The 15898-nt window shown below is 36.1% G+C and overlaps 1 protein-coding gene across 1 annotated transcript; it reads left to right on the forward strand.

Moving 5' to 3' along the window:
- The first annotated feature begins 3305 nt into the window (after positions 1 to 3305).
- On the forward strand, positions 3306 to 15695 carry LOC139133251 (galactosylceramide sulfotransferase-like). Its single transcript, XM_070699763.1, has 4 exons — positions 3306 to 3364; positions 7285 to 7368; positions 12623 to 12737; positions 14017 to 15695. The coding sequence occupies exons 2-4, from the start codon at positions 7347 to 7349 to the stop codon at positions 15017 to 15019; spliced, it is 1140 nt and encodes a 379-aa protein (XP_070555864.1). The 5' UTR covers positions 3306 to 3364; positions 7285 to 7346; the 3' UTR covers positions 15020 to 15695.
- The last annotated feature ends 203 nt before the right edge of the window (positions 15696 to 15898 follow it).

Below are 15898 nucleotides of genomic sequence, written 5' to 3' on the forward strand. Positions count from 1 at the left end.
GACATGGAGTAGGCCTAACCGATTTCTTTCAATGCTCTGTGTGAGTCAGACAAGGGCGCATGCCGAGTCCTTTTCTTTTCCTCTTTTCATAAACGAATTAAAATAATATGTTAGTGAGTTTGGGAAATCATGAAATTCAAATTACACAAGAACTGTGCGACTTGTTTGCTCTTCTTTGTACGCTGACGGTGTTACAACTTTTAGTGATACGCCAATTGGGTTACAAAGACTGCGATGATTGGAGCGTTTGAATGTTTCGTCTTAAGGTAAAGGGCGCCGAATTCGGACGCGCACACGCTTTAGAACGTTTCTGCGCAGATTTAACTCAGGCCTGCCGCAAATTGGTTATTTTGTAGTGCATGTATTTAACATCACCTGTCATTGTTGAAATTGCGCTTTTACTTAATTTTTTGACCCAGTCTCACAGAAATACATGTGACCTATAACCTTGTCATATTTTGACCCCCTAGGAAGCTGGTTTTATTCAATATGAGCGAAAATTAACATTTCTCTCCCATTTAAATGGCGCATATTACCCATTCAACTGGAGATATTGTAAAAAGTAGCGTGGGACACCCTTTTATTAAAAGTGTCAACTAAATGGAATTATGTCAGGATTTTATTCGCCAAGTTTGGTCAAAATGACACCATTCAAAGTTACAGGAAGAAAGTTCGAAAATTATGTAGTGATATGATTTCGATATCGTCATTTTTGTAATCGATACTTATGTTAAAATATCTTTACAAACATCATGAAAACTATACATTCGATAGATATGGATCTTAAGTCTTGGTATTTATTAAATTAACTCATTTGCTAAGCGTTTTATAATTGCTTTCTTTAGTTTAAGTGAATTATATCATTTTTATCTATTTCTAACGACGCCATTTTAACGTCCGTTTCCATGGAAACGAGCGTGGTGACCCCCATTTTTTATTTCATTTTGCACTTGCACAACTTCCAAGAATATTTGTGCAAAATTTCAAGAAAATGACACCACAACCTAATTTTGACATAATTCGTAGTACTTCGTCTTAAGGTAGTAAGCTTATGCGCCTCGAAAGTAAAAGACTTAAACGTTTGCTCTAACTTTCCTAAAAGAATCTTTCAATCATTCTCTTTCAAAATCAAGATTAAAATAGGGGTCACCGTGCAAATTTTGATTCTAGAGAAACAAATTACCCAAGATTTACCGATATTAGAAATTCAAAATGGCCGCCATCCCTGTTAACTCTATGGAGAAAAATAAAAAGTTTCGAATTTCGAAAAACTAAGCCGGTGAAAAGTTTTCTTTCACCAAGAGCTTTAAAATGAACCCCCACATGATGTATATCAGAAGAGAATTGTAAAAGTTTGAGAGTCCGAATGTCTGTCCCCGAGGTGCGTTCTACCTTAAGTGGAAACTATCTGTCGATAGGAGTAAGTCTCAAATAATTGTATTTCGGGGAGGTATCTTATAGAAATGTGAAAAATGTTGTTTTAACAGAGAAAAATTTAAAAAAATGTCCGTTACTACAAATATATAGGTTTAATGATATCAAGCAGAAATATCTGGAGTGAAGCTGTTGTCACACTCTCAGACCAAGCCTGACAAGCTATATATCTTTCGTATGGTTAAAAACCACTGGCACCTTTATCTTTTAAAGAGTATTTTAAACTTTTCGATTCAATGATATTGCCAGTTCTACCATATGGAGCTGAAATATGGGGCTATCAGAAGAGGTATCAAGTTGTCAAATGAGTACAGCTAAAGTATTGTAAAGCTTTTATGGGCGTCAAACTTTATACTTGTTTAAGTTATCAAAAGTGCCCACAAATAGTCTAGCAAAACATGCTTATGAGTTTGCCGTGACACTTGATAAAACGGAAAAGAATCGTGGCAACTCATGTCAAATGTTTATGGTATGAACACGGTTTTCGACACTTTTGGCTCTGGCAAGGTCCTGGGGATTTTGATCTCTTTCTTTACAATTTCATGACAAGAGCGAGTGATTTTTTCAAACAAAACTGGTTTTCAGACATCTGCTGCAAGAACAAACTTCTTTTGTACTGTAACTTGAAAACAACGTTTCAAACTGAAGACTACTTAACATTGGATAGTGGTTAACTAAACAGTGCCTTTGCTCGTCTCATCTACCTGCAGGCGTTTAATCGGGGCTCGAAATGTGCATTACTAATGTGCGGCATTTCTTCCAAGCAGTTTAACAGAATGGTTTTGTTTTGAGTCGGGTGAGAAAAGCGCCATCATGGAATAATCGGGAATCCAACGCCACGCCGTAAAGTACTCTCAGGCTGATACTTTTATGAACATTTAAACTTTGAGATCATGTTCACGGCCAGGGCAAAAAAGAACCATGGTTTGGTACTTAGTTCGAGGTCACTTTATTTAGGGGATAGCACCTTGCGCGACCCTGACGACGTTTGAAAGCAGGCCTGTGGGATTCCGGTACTTGCAGAAAAAAAATCCCGGAAATTTGATAGCCTTTGTCGCCACCGACAGTTACATGCTAACAATACCATGAACTATAAAAGTGCGACAGGTCCTTAGTATTTGCACAGAGTAATATCAGACAGAGTGGCAACAGCTATTGTTTAAGGCGTGAAGCGGTTACGTAAGCAATCCATGTTTGCCTCGCCTCACGAAGCTCTTGGCTCTCTTTTCCGAAGAGTGCCGACCATGCACCCTTCGGTAATTTTCGGATTTTCACCAATTGTTAAGCGAAAGTATGTTCGACAAAGCTTGTGTTGTTGTTGTCGTGTGGTGCTGATCGGAATTGATGTGCTGGCGAAAACGGGAGTGTTTTGAGCTTCAGGAAAGTGGGTTTTACCGTTTTAAAAATTCCTCTAATATTTTTATGAATATATAATGAGTGTGTTTGAACAAATTTGAAAGTCTTTTATCGATACTGTCTGGTTTTTACTCAATGGTTTACGGTCAGTCATACCGTCTTTTACACGTGCGCCAAGAAATGACATGTTTATGAAACTGCTGGCGTGTTATGTTTTGATTGGCGTGAGGCAGTGTTTCTGGCCTGAGAGCTCACAAAGTAACTATGGTTTGCTACGCGACTGGCAGTACGATGCCATCTCGTCGTATGTTTCGCATAATCTCGTGTAATTATCAACCACAAACCAAGCCTCCAAAAAGTTTAACACCTTTTAAGCTCATTTTAATATGAAAAGCCAATAGTCTACCGAGACGACCATGGAACAAAAGGCATGCAAGTGTTGCCACTCTGTTTATGTTACTCTGTGGTATTGGCAGAACGTGACGCCCCCAACGTTCTGTTGATTGTAGCTACTCGATTCAGTGTGTATCATGACCGGTAAAAGCGCCAGTGCGTAGACAGCTTTATTAGACAGGTAAGATTATGACTAATCTCCATTTTCGTGTTTTTTCTATCCCGATCATGAATATTTGTCTTTTTTCATTATATCCGGGAATATTTGATGCCTTTCTATTTGCTGACATAGACTCAGATTTATACATTTTCATTACTTTGTCTTTATGTTCTTGTTCTTTGACTTGATTAACTTACCGCTTATCTCTGTATCTGTGTCTGCATCAAACTTTGAACCTTTCTGGGTTCATTCGTCTGTTCGTTTACTTCCCCTGAGGAAAAAAATCCATTAAGTAAATTTATCATGACTTGTGGGAAATAGTAGCAAAATCGATAAGAAATGTTGACTTTACCTCTTTCGAATAATGTTTCTACTCGATGTGGTACTCACTTTATACTGTGTTAAACTTATCCCCGTACATGCCATTTCTTCATACCTTACCCAAACGACTGGGATATTGAAGTTTAGCCGGGGCTTTATAAAAATGCGACACTTTTGATGACGACTGGCTATCCACATTGTCTAACGAGAGTCAGACACGGTGAAAATGTGAACTTACGCAGTTTGCCTCGCAACTTTTCGTCATGGTAACATCCGCATGAGATTGGCAAAAGGATTAAAATATAAAAATTAAAGGCGAATATTCATTTAACTATCGAATTTCAGAATCTTCAGCGTCCTCAGTTTCGCTCTGCACATTATTTGTAGGCTCTGCGTGCGTTAAACAGTTTTGCTTTGATGCACAAAGGGCAGGACCCTCGCTAGAACAGCGTGGTAAGCAAATACGACGTCGGATTCTGCTCAAAGCAAAACCATTTTGCTACACTGCCGAAAAGAAATACCCCACATTGTGCTGCTCAATTCGAAACCCGATTAAACATTAATCTCCATGGCAAATAAAGTATTTTCTGCATACGAAGTTCGTCACAAGTGAATAAATTTTCATTCATTTCATAGTCGATTTACCCACACTTTCTCTAGTCGTGCTATACTGCCTAAGCTAAGGGATTATGCCGATGGTACATACAACATCAGGCCTGTAATCTTTGGTGAGGGGTAGGGGCGTGGGCTATCCGAATCTACTCAATCAAATAATGCGTAGTGGTGTCAAACTTTACGGACTTTATTCAATATTAGTTTTATCCCTGACTTTTGTGAGTTCGTTGTAACAATCGTTGAGGGTTGAGTTCGGCATTTTGCAAAATCAAAGATAAATATAATGTCTGCAGGACGCTTTCAGCTAAGTCTGTGACTGTGAAGGTTCTACCTGAAAAGTCTAGGCATGCGAAAACTGGCGCAATCTCTTCATTCCGTTGACGCAATGTTATCCAAGTCCAGGCTGTCTGTCTGTCTGTCTGTCTGTCTGTCTGTCTATATATATATATATATATATATATATATATATATATATATATATATATATATATATATATATATATATATATATATATATATATATATATATATATATCTATATCTATATATATATCTATCTATCTATATATATATCTATATATATATATATATATATATATATATATATATATATATATAATATATATATATATATATATATATATATATATAAAATTCCTCTCTATATACATTTCCTAGCTGTCCTATCTCTGAAATAAGGGTGATTGTGTAAATTAATTTTTTTACATTTGGCGCCTGGTACTTTCGTCACGGAAACATCCGCACAAGATTGGCTAAAAAGATTAAAATATAAAAATTAAAGGCGAATATTCATTAAACTATCGAATTTTAGAATCTTCAGCGTCCTTAGTTTCGTTCTGCACGTTATTTGTAGGCTCTGCGTTAAACATTTTTGCTTTGATGCACAAAAGACAAGATCCATCTTAGTAGTGAAAACGGTTGACTCATATTGGCAAACGTCAGACTGTACCGTGGTGTTTGTCCTCATGTTGTGTTTAAGTTGGTTCGAAAGTGGTGACGGTGAAATTACCTGCCAGGTAATTTTTAAAATGGGTCGAAAATGTTTCTCAGGTAAACCGCAATTTTCATTACACGTTAGTCGGAGAGGCTATTTTTTTATCCAAATATTCGGCACAGGCATCATGATCTTACAAGTTCAATTTTTCATTACACTGTCCAGATAAAAATGAAAACGCAAACATAAAAAGGTTGAGATTACAAGAATAGGCAAGGGAAAATGTACCTCAGTCATCAAAACAAGTGGACGGTTTTATATAAAAATCAACGTTGTGCTAAATTTTGGTGGTTACTTTTGAATGTCCGGGATGGTCTTACTTGTTGACACGTCGAGTACCGTGAATTGCGCAGACTCAAACAAAACGATCCAACGCCTCTCTGTCCATATCTCGCCATCCGCATACCAACGCTGTCAAATGTCGACGTCAGATATGGCGATAAATGAATTGCACTTAAAAGCGATTTCCTTTTTTGGGTAAAAGAAATCGGCCGTCAGCTGCAATGCGGAATCACAGATTTTACAATCTTGAATACAATTGCGTTAGTTCTGTTGACATACAATTTAAGGGGGCAACCAACGCGCTGACTCAAACAAAACGACAACTCTCTGTCCATATCTCGCCATCCGCATACCAACGCTGTCATTTTCGACGTCAGAAATGAAGATAAATGAATTGCACTTAAAAGCGATTTCTCTCTTGGGGTAAAGAAATCGACCGTCAGCTGCAATGCGGAATCACAGACTTTACAATCAGGAATACAGTTACCTAAGTTCTGTTGACATACAATTAAACCCTTTGAGGGGGCACTGCACCCAACGCACGAACTCAAACAAAACGACAACTCTCTGTCCATATCTCGCCATCCGCATACCAACGCTGTCAAATGTCGACGTCTGAAATGAAGATAAATGAATTGCACTTAAAAGCGATTTCTCTCTTGAGTAAAGAAATCGGTCGTCAGCCGCAATGCGGAATCACCGGTTGTACATTCTGACATACAGTTGCGTCAGTTCTGTAGACATAAAATTAAACCCTTCAAGGGGGCACTGCACCCAACACAGCGTATTTTGCTCAAATCATTTTTTTGCAAATATTTAAATTCAATTTTAATTAATTCGTTATATTTGTTTGGTTCACCGTCTAGCTTGTCAAGCAGTCGTGAGTTGCGTGATAAAGAAGTGTTAATTTATGCAAATATATGCAAATCATCAGATTTCCCGGCTTCTCTTTTCTCCCACTGGCTGTGTCACATTTTCTAAAATTTTCACATTATGTTATTTTTTTTGGCAATAAAGTTCTTACATTTTAAATGAGAGGCATTTTAATTTTACTTGTCATGTTTTTAATCACTTTTTATGAGTTTAAATTTTTCAACTCATGGCATTTTAGAATAAGGATAGATAATGCAAAATGAAATAGTCGTTTTTTCCCGTGTCTACATATACTCTTGTTTCAAGTGAAATATTACATTTCCGAAAAAGTTATCAGGTTTTTGACTCAAATTATTTTTTTCATTGATACGAAAATTGATAGTTTTTTACCCAAAATATAAACCCCTTAATCCTTCGAGTAAACTATTGCTATCTTACTAAACTTATAATATAATATGAGGGGGTTTCCTTTGCATCTTGGATGAGAAACATTCCTTTGAAAAATCATTATGCCATGTTTTACCATATAATCAGATAATCCGATTTTATGCTCACTGAGAGGCAGCCGCGACAGACAAACACGTCATACGGGGAAAAATCGTCCGAAGTTGCTTTATAAATAAGCTTCTTTTAGATGTGTTCCAACTTGTACTCACTGCAACATTTTGCCGTAGATTGCAATGTTCTTCATGTTAAACCTAAAAAATTCTGGATTCTTTGCATCTTCGGCGATTATAATGTTGATGCTGAAAAATAGTAAATGTGCAACCTTTCTAGTGTGTTCGTTAGAATGACCATGGGATTTGTTTAACATAGTATTGATGGTGTTGTGCAGAGAGAAGAGGAGAACAGAACCAGTCGGAAATCTGCCGCGAACCATAAGAATCTCCACAAGCCATGAGAATAAAGTTGTTCAGCGGTAGGTTCATGATTTTTTACAATGCCTATCATGATGGAGCCTTGTTGTATTATATGACATGCATAATATTATTTATTTGTTATAATCATATTGATGTTATTTGGCGTTTACATGCGCCATAGATCTCATATATATATATATATATATATATATATATATATATATATATATATATATATATATATATATATATATACATACAACACACAACTGCTCTTGTTGACTAGCTGACTAGTGTACACTGCCACAACATTTGTAGCTACAGTGTTCAATTCAGTACAGCTGTTGTTGAGTAGTGTACATTCCCACGACATATGTAGCTGAAGTGTAGACGTAGACGTATATACACCCGTGACCACCTTACTATTGATTAAGATTATTTGATGCAGTCAGAAATTCTGCTTGTGTAAAGACAAAATAGACCCTGCCAAGGGTTGTAAATGAGAGTTTACAATTTACACCCTGAGTTAAAAATTGAGACACAAGATACCACTTCTAGCTATTCATTAAAGCTTCGACGCGATCAGAAGTAGTCATATAGTTTAAATTCACTCAGAGAGAAATAAGTACTGCAATGGTGTATAGTAACGTCGTGCAAACGCAAAGAGTGATCATTGTTGTTCTCAAAGATGGTGTCAGATGAATGATGAAGATAGCAAGATTAGTTTACAACAATTATCATGTAGCTAATAATAAAAATGATCAAAAGCTCCATAAGTGTTCATCAGTTTTTACCAAGGTGACTGTTTCGGGGATTTGAAAATAATACAGTCAACTGCCTTGGCTCCCCAAGCAGTACTGATCAGGTACCACCACATCTTAAGTTATTTGGAGTCTGATGTTATGTATGATGTCCAGGTGTTATAGGAGAGCTTGACATAGCTTTATGAAACTGTCTGATGATTTTATGTTGTTCTCCTCCTTAAGACAGCATCCTGTTTCACAGGCTGGCAACTTTCGGAAGAAAGTCTTCCACTAGAAGTATCGCACGAGCAATGCGGAGATATTCTGACAATACAGTGCCATAAAAGATGTATGAAGGGGTGTTACTTTCGCGATCTGACATTCTTACTATGAAAAACTTACAATCGTTGCTCTTGTCAAAGAGTTTATAGACAAATATTCCATCCACTATGGATATATCAAATTCAAGAAATGTAGCATGTTTCAACTTGAGCTCTGCAGGATAAATTTGCTCATATGATCTAGAAAACTTTCCACTATCCTTTAGGAGACATGTGTCATCGATGAATCGTGCGCATCCATGAAATATCCGAGCACGAGCTATATCGGTATGAATGAGTTTTGACCTGAATCTACACTCATGTCAGTGTAAGTATAAATTTGCCCAGAATGGCGCTGGGTCAATACCCATAGAAATGTCTTGTAAAAGCATTCTGTTGCCGATCTGGAAATAACTTTCTACTATGATATGTTCTATGGCAGATTTTAGTGATGCTTGAGAAAGACAACAGCATTGTTTATCTTTGCGTCAAAATGCCTTACAAGAAGAGAAATCAATATACCGTTTAGTTCCACCCTTAAAAATACAAAGTCAACTACATCATCATGTTCCTGTTTCCATAAATATTAGACGGTCTTACACCAGTGCGTGAAATTTTTGGAAACGTAATTCCAACACTGGTGCGGCTTTCTTCGAAGAATCTGTTTTCTTTGCTCGTTTATTTAATACACACACACACACACACACACTCATATATATATATAATATATATATATATATATATATATATATATATATATATATATATATATATATATATATATACCCCTTTCACGGCGCCAGCGAAAAATAGTTCTTGTATTTACAGTTATTTATAATACTTACAAATATATGAAGTAAATGGAAATATGATCGAAACAGTAGTTTTCATTCTGAGAGATGCCGTGGCTTTTAAAAATATCAAATGTTTACGACCTTAGTGAGACCGAAAGATTCCGTTCGATGACACATAGCGAACCTCTTTGCATGCTTGTGGGCACAACGCTGCCATCGCCGGTCTCCGCCGGTGTCAACTCATCAATCCCGATCTGGTCGTCAATGTTTACGTGTTACGGACTTTGATGTATGCAGTGACACATATCCAAACTTCTTACTCGACTATGGCAAGCTAAACGTTGCAATATTCTTGAAAAAATCTTATTTTCTCCTTAAAAAAAATTTTTGGGTGGAAAAAGTGTCTTTTTGTAAAAAAACATTATCTTTCTGTGAAATAATTTTTTTTAAAAACCTAATTTTGTTTTTGAAAAATCCATTTTCTTTGTATAAAAACATTTCTTTTGAAAATTAAAAACATTTTCTTTTTGTAAATACCATTTTCTTGTCTTAGCAAAAATTATCTTTTCATGTTATAAAAATTTTCGTCTTGTAAAAACCTATTTTCTTTTGGTAAAAATTTTCTTTTTGTAAAAGCCTATTTTCTTTTTGAACAACGTTCGTTCATGTTTGTAAAACCTATCGTGTTGGTCACGTGCCACACCTGTTTGTGCTTGTCCAACTCCCTTTTCTCTTATTAAAGTGCATAATTTTTATTATAAATATCTTCTTTTATATTAATAAAATTTTTTGTGTTAGTAAAACTTTCATTCATGTTAATAAAACCCATGGTTGTATTCCAAATCGGCCATTCGTATTGTCACGTGACCTTCGAACAAAAGATTGCACTCTGGTCAAAGGTTGTTTGCAGGCGCCACCAATGCTCGCTTAGCATTTTTTTTGTTTTTGACTTTTACATAAAGATTTCCTCTTATTCAGTCATTCCTTGTCTCATATTTATATTAACTGTTTTTATCTACGTTGCGGATATGGTTTTCACTTGGTCACGTGATCGAGTTACTTTGGCTTGGTGTCCTAAAGGATAAAATACTTGTTCGGACTTGAAAGGTTTGTTCTGTGTAGGGAGGGGGGGGGGGCGTTAACATTTTTGGTTACCTATGAAATGAAATTCAATGAAAAATGATTAAATTTTATGTCATCGGATGGTTCTAATGTTATCTATAATTAAACAAATTCTAGAACCATTTAGTAGCATTTCATAACTTTTATTTCAAAACAATCTAAAATGTATTAATGTCATTAACTATTCATAAGAAAAACAACAAGTAGGCCTTGTTATGGGGCAGCAGGTGCAACCGTTGATATTTTTTTCTATGTTTTCATGCATTGTATCAAATAGTTCCATACTGTCACCCTGCAGCATGCTTAAACACATAATATTTAGTTTGTCAACACAGCGTGTATATGCAAATAGTGTTGGTGATAACAGATTTAGAGTCTAGCCAGCAAGTCTTTTGTCAATGATACAATGCACATTACACATACATGCTGTAGGTTTGAAACAAGAACCCAGTTGTATAAACTGAACAAAAATATTGTAAAAATTATCAAAGTTAATACAGCGACTGCCCTGCTACTGCCTACGGGCTGTGTCTCTTGCACTACATACCAGCAGTCAGTGCAGTGACAGAGATAGCTCCGACTCTGATATAGGCTAGTTCAAAGAAGAGGTTGGGTCATATGACGCCGATGACAGTGAAACAAACGTGTACACAAGATCAGGCAAGAGAGCAAATGACAGGATTTTCGAATTCTAGCATATTAGAATAATCACCACAAATGTACGATGATAGTCACTATTTTCTTCACGAAAATCACTTGAAATCAATATGTAAAACCATTCATTGCAATTTCATTTGGGGAATAAAATTTTGACATTCTCATTGTTCAATAATACAAAAGTAAAACCTTGAACAGTAAAGACTCTAATTTTAATGAAAACAAGTGTGATTAAATGGAATTATTTATTTTTACCAAATTTGCCATTATTACACCAACTTTCAGAGATTAAAACGTTTAATTGATGTAATATTTAAACCTTCCACTACACAGGCTAATTAGACATCATTTCTGTTGATTTTCCAATCATGATGAAAAATGAATCATGAATATTGATAAATTATTAATATGAATGTTAGAGAATAATAAAATCTTGCCTTTTCACAATCAATGTCGTCTATTTTGTGTAAATACCTTCTGGAAACCCCAATGTTATTATAATCATATTTCTTAATAAATTATGATAATGATTAATAAATCATATTTTACACACTGTAATCTGCTTATGTAAACAAACCTCTGGAAACCCTTAATTAGTTCACAATCTATGTCAAAATGAACAAGTGACACCATTACCCATGTTCAGTCTTCGGCGAAAGTTACAACACAGTGTATATAAAGGAGTTCTACAAAAAGGAAACAGGATTTTACACAAAGAAAAAACATCGGATTCGACAGTGCTGCACTGCAGAGTTCAGGCTACAGTTCTACAGTTCATGTCTTCGCTACAGCCCCATGCTGCAAGTTTGATTCCTAGGACTTATTCTGTATCACCCCTATTTCTAACAATCAACCCTATTTATAACACAAACCCAATTTGTAACAAAAGTTAACCCTATTTGTAACACTAACCCAATTTGTAACAAAACCTAATTTTCATAAAAACTTGACCGTATTTGTTTAAATTTTGATGAAATATGCATATTTGTATTTTTTGTGGCAATTTCGTTGTTTTTTTCTCGTCGGTACTAATTTTTTCGGAAACCGCTCGTCAGATAAAATTTCGTTGTGCAGGTTCCTATCTAAGGATAATAGGATTACTCGTAAGAGATAATCAAGTTGTGCAGATGTATACCAAAAGTTTATTTTGGGGCAACTTTCACCAATGTGAAAAATGTGAAAAAATCTAGTTTTCTGAGAGAAATAACAATAACCCTATTTGTAAAAAAAATCAACCCTATTTGTAACACTAACCCAATTTGAAACAAAACTTAACCCAATTTGTTAACGCGCAGATACAGTCGCAGAGGATGGGGCGCCTTGAAACCGTAAGTGTTACGGAACGGGCGTTCCGTACAGCCTATTAAAAGCGCACGCTAAATTGAAATGTACTCGATTGTAGATGTATAATTTATATATATATATATATATATATATATATATATATATATATATATATATATATATATATATATATATATGTGTGTGTGTTGTGTGTGTGTGTGTGTGTGTTGTGGTGTGTGTGTGTATACGTATACACATATATGTTTAACTGTGTGTAAATGTAAACAATGTATACATATACATTGGAGTGTCTAATGGAGGATAATGTTTACTTTATAAGTACACGCCTGCTTTTTGATCTTGATATGACCCGGATTTTTGGAACTCTTTCAGTGACTAGACTATGCTCAGGATGTGGTCGCTACAACGTCCTGGTTTGGCTTATGTTCTTCGTTTTTGGTTTCTGCATCTTCTACCTGACCACCCAGAAAGATATCGTTGGACTGAGGTGAGAGACTTCGCTTGCCTTCAGTTTCATATACTGTGCAACTTTTGTGATACCGGTTTGAAAGACTATTCGTGTTTTCTGCTTCCGACTGGCCAAACCGTGACTTCTTTCGCCTTGAATATCGCAGCTGCAATGGGATAGATAGTTTATGAGGGTACACGGCCATACTTTGACTTTGTTTTCGTCGTGAATATCGCAGCTTGGGATATTTTATGAGGGTACACTGACGCACCTCTGCATAGCTAAGATTAAATTATATTATAGTTTTGTCAACAGCAGCAAATTTTTTGACGTTACCTATAATCTATCCAAGTATCTAGTATTGCGGCCCCTAAACTTGTTTTCAGCCTGCAAGTGGAAGTTTGGCAGTGCAGTTATATTGCATCGATAATCATGGCTCAATACGTCCCTTGTTAAACACAATATAGGTAGTTATCATGGTAAAAATTGCCAATTTTTGTCCAACATTTTTACACATTACTGAAAATCTATACCTGCAGGGTGTACGTGAACTGTTTTCACCAGAGGGTAAATTGGGCATAGTTGTCGTACAAACGTATATAGCAACATATAGTAACAATAAATTCTATTTCATCCTTTACCATTACTAATCATGAATCAATAAAAATAACATTTCTAATCTTAACCCCTGGTGCGACACCAAGGGCAGAGCCCTATACAAATTAGCAATGATGTATGAACATAGTCGAATCTAACAGTTATAGTATACGATTGGTTTTACTTGAACCCCCAGGACAATATATAATAATTTTGGGGCCTCTTGTGCTTCGTAGAGTATAACTGATATGTGGACAAGTGCAAATAGCAACTCAGTTGCGATGATAGACAGGTGATATATCGCATACTTTTTAGTACGAGGTTATATGTCCTCCGATGAGTATTTTCCTCCATGTAGGTCGTCAAATATTTGAAGCACCAGTAATTACACGATTTCGTTTTTAGTTTGGTCATACACCAATTGATATACTATTTAAAAGTATTAATCAGTTTTATAATCGAGAAAAAGTGGTTATTGCAATATTCTGGAATAGATTTAGCCTTGCCGAAGGAGAGTGAATTTTTTGCAAATGTATTGGTCGACATGCATTTGCCTTTCTGATAGGTCAAGTTCATTGTAAAACCAGTTCATAAATAAACGTATCTTAGGTGGACAGATGGGGAAACTGTAGGCAAGACTATAGGAATGTAGTCCTGGCAATGTTTGTCTTCCCTTTAAAGGGTAATGTTCCTATAGATTGGTATATTATTCCACCCACAGTGATACAGTCATAAACATGGGAGAGTTAGACAAGGAAGAGCAACTAGGGGTACACTCCCCACGACACAACGACAGAAAGGAGTCAGAAAGCTGCCGACCAGTGAATAACTTTGTGTTCATCAAACCTGAAAAGACCGGCGGCAGTACAGTTTCCTCAATCCTGTTCCGGTACGGGATGAAGAACAACCTGGTGGCTGCCTTGAAACCAAGGTGGACTCACGGTTGCGTTATTAAAATGGATAAAGAGAAGGACAGACTGGGTATCGTGTACTACAACTGCAGTGATTTCCCAGGGTATGATTACTTGTGTCAACACATCCAGACTTACAACCGAGCTGAACTGAATAGAATCGTCCACGATGCCACATATATGACAATTATCCGATCTCCGTACACACATCTTAAATCCAAATTCTACTTCCACAGGCGACATCTGAATCTGTCCATGTCACCTGACCCTTTTGCGATTTATCTCAAGGATATCGAGAAAACGGCGATGAAGGATGAGCAACTGCGGACTGAGACAAATTCCTTCCACTTTCGGTTTGGTCTCAATATCGCCGAGAACAAGTCGTCTGCATTAGAAGACTTCCGCCGGTTCGACGATGAGATCGATTTGGTGATGATAATGGAGTATATGGATGAGTCACTCGTTTTACTGAAAAAACTAATGTGTTGGGACTTTGACGATATGGTCTATCACTCTTGCAAGGTGCATCAAAATTATCAACCACCGACCACTGACGCAATGCAGGACATTATTACAAAAGTGTCTCGGGCAGACATAAGGCTTTATAACTTTTTCAACAGAACCTTCTGGGAAAAAGTTAAAAATTATGACGGTGACTTCGAAGCCGACCTGGAGGAATTTCGATCGATTCATAAAGCGGCAAATGCCAAATGCGAAGCTGATGAAAACAGTGACTATTGTACGAATTTACATAAGGACGTGTACGCACTGTCAAAAGTAGTGTACAATGAACAAGCCAAATGGATGTGTTGAATGGAGTAGTTTTCCCTGCTACACCTGCACTAGCCTTGGAATCAAATACTACGAAGTATATTTGTATTTTAGCACCTTAAAATATAATGCCTATAATTATTGGAGCTCCCGACCCTTGTGGAAAATCATTAAATCGAATGTTTTTTTTAATATCTCATTTCTAAATTTAGAATGCGACATATTAGGCAAACAGTATTATAGAAACGGGTGGATTTTAATTCACATACATCTTTACCGTTCCAGGATATGCCTGGCAAAATCGTCAGTTTGTACAGCGAGGTTGGAATTTTACTTAATAGTAATATGACCAAAAGAAATACATCGGTATAATTGTCTTGTTACGGAAGTAATCAATCCCAAAAGAGTTTTTCAAACTCTGATGTAATGGTCTATATATTACTCAGAAATGCAACGAATAAAGAGAACTTTTTCAAGGTATTACTTTTTTAAAAAGGGAATCAGAATAATTTTGTTATTGTTCTTTCTTTTACGAAGGTTAAGGTCATTCATGAAAAAATCATGTTCTTTGAAATCCATTTTCAATAGTTTGGTCATTTTCTCCTACAATGTTCGATTGCAGTAAAAATTTTGAAGGAATTTGTTATGCTTTTGGCCATTATTTTAAATTATGATGGAAATATTCAGTTACTAGTAAATGGTTGACGACACTTGTTACGTGCAGAGAAAACGAACAAAAGGGTGAACTCAGCAGTTAACGTTTAAACAAAATTTATTACGAAAATAAAACTAATTGCTAAGTCAGGGATAGAGTACAAGCTTTAAAAGTGTACAGACTACTTATCTCAGCTGGGACGGCGAAAGCTCCAGTCTCAGAGTTGTAACAGTCAGTTGGATGAATGAACAGTCCTTGCAGGCTTG

The sequence above is a fragment of the Ptychodera flava genome, chromosome 5, assembly GCF_041260155.1.
Source record: "Ptychodera flava strain L36383 chromosome 5, AS_Pfla_20210202, whole genome shotgun sequence".
NCBI classification, from domain to species: domain Eukaryota; kingdom Metazoa; phylum Hemichordata; class Enteropneusta; family Ptychoderidae; genus Ptychodera; species Ptychodera flava.

Excerpts from the sequence above, each read along its gene's own strand:
- LOC139133251 (XM_070699763.1), top strand. The coding sequence starts at position 7,347 with ATGAGAATAAAGTTGTTCAGCG. Across the intron at positions 7,369-12,622 it reads GAGAATAAAGTTGTTCAGCG|TGACTAGACTATGCTCAGGA; the intron begins GTAGGTTCATGA and ends GAACTCTTTCAG. Across the intron at positions 12,738-14,016 it reads AAAGATATCGTTGGACTGAG|TGATACAGTCATAAACATGG; the intron begins GTGAGAGACTTC and ends TTCCACCCACAG.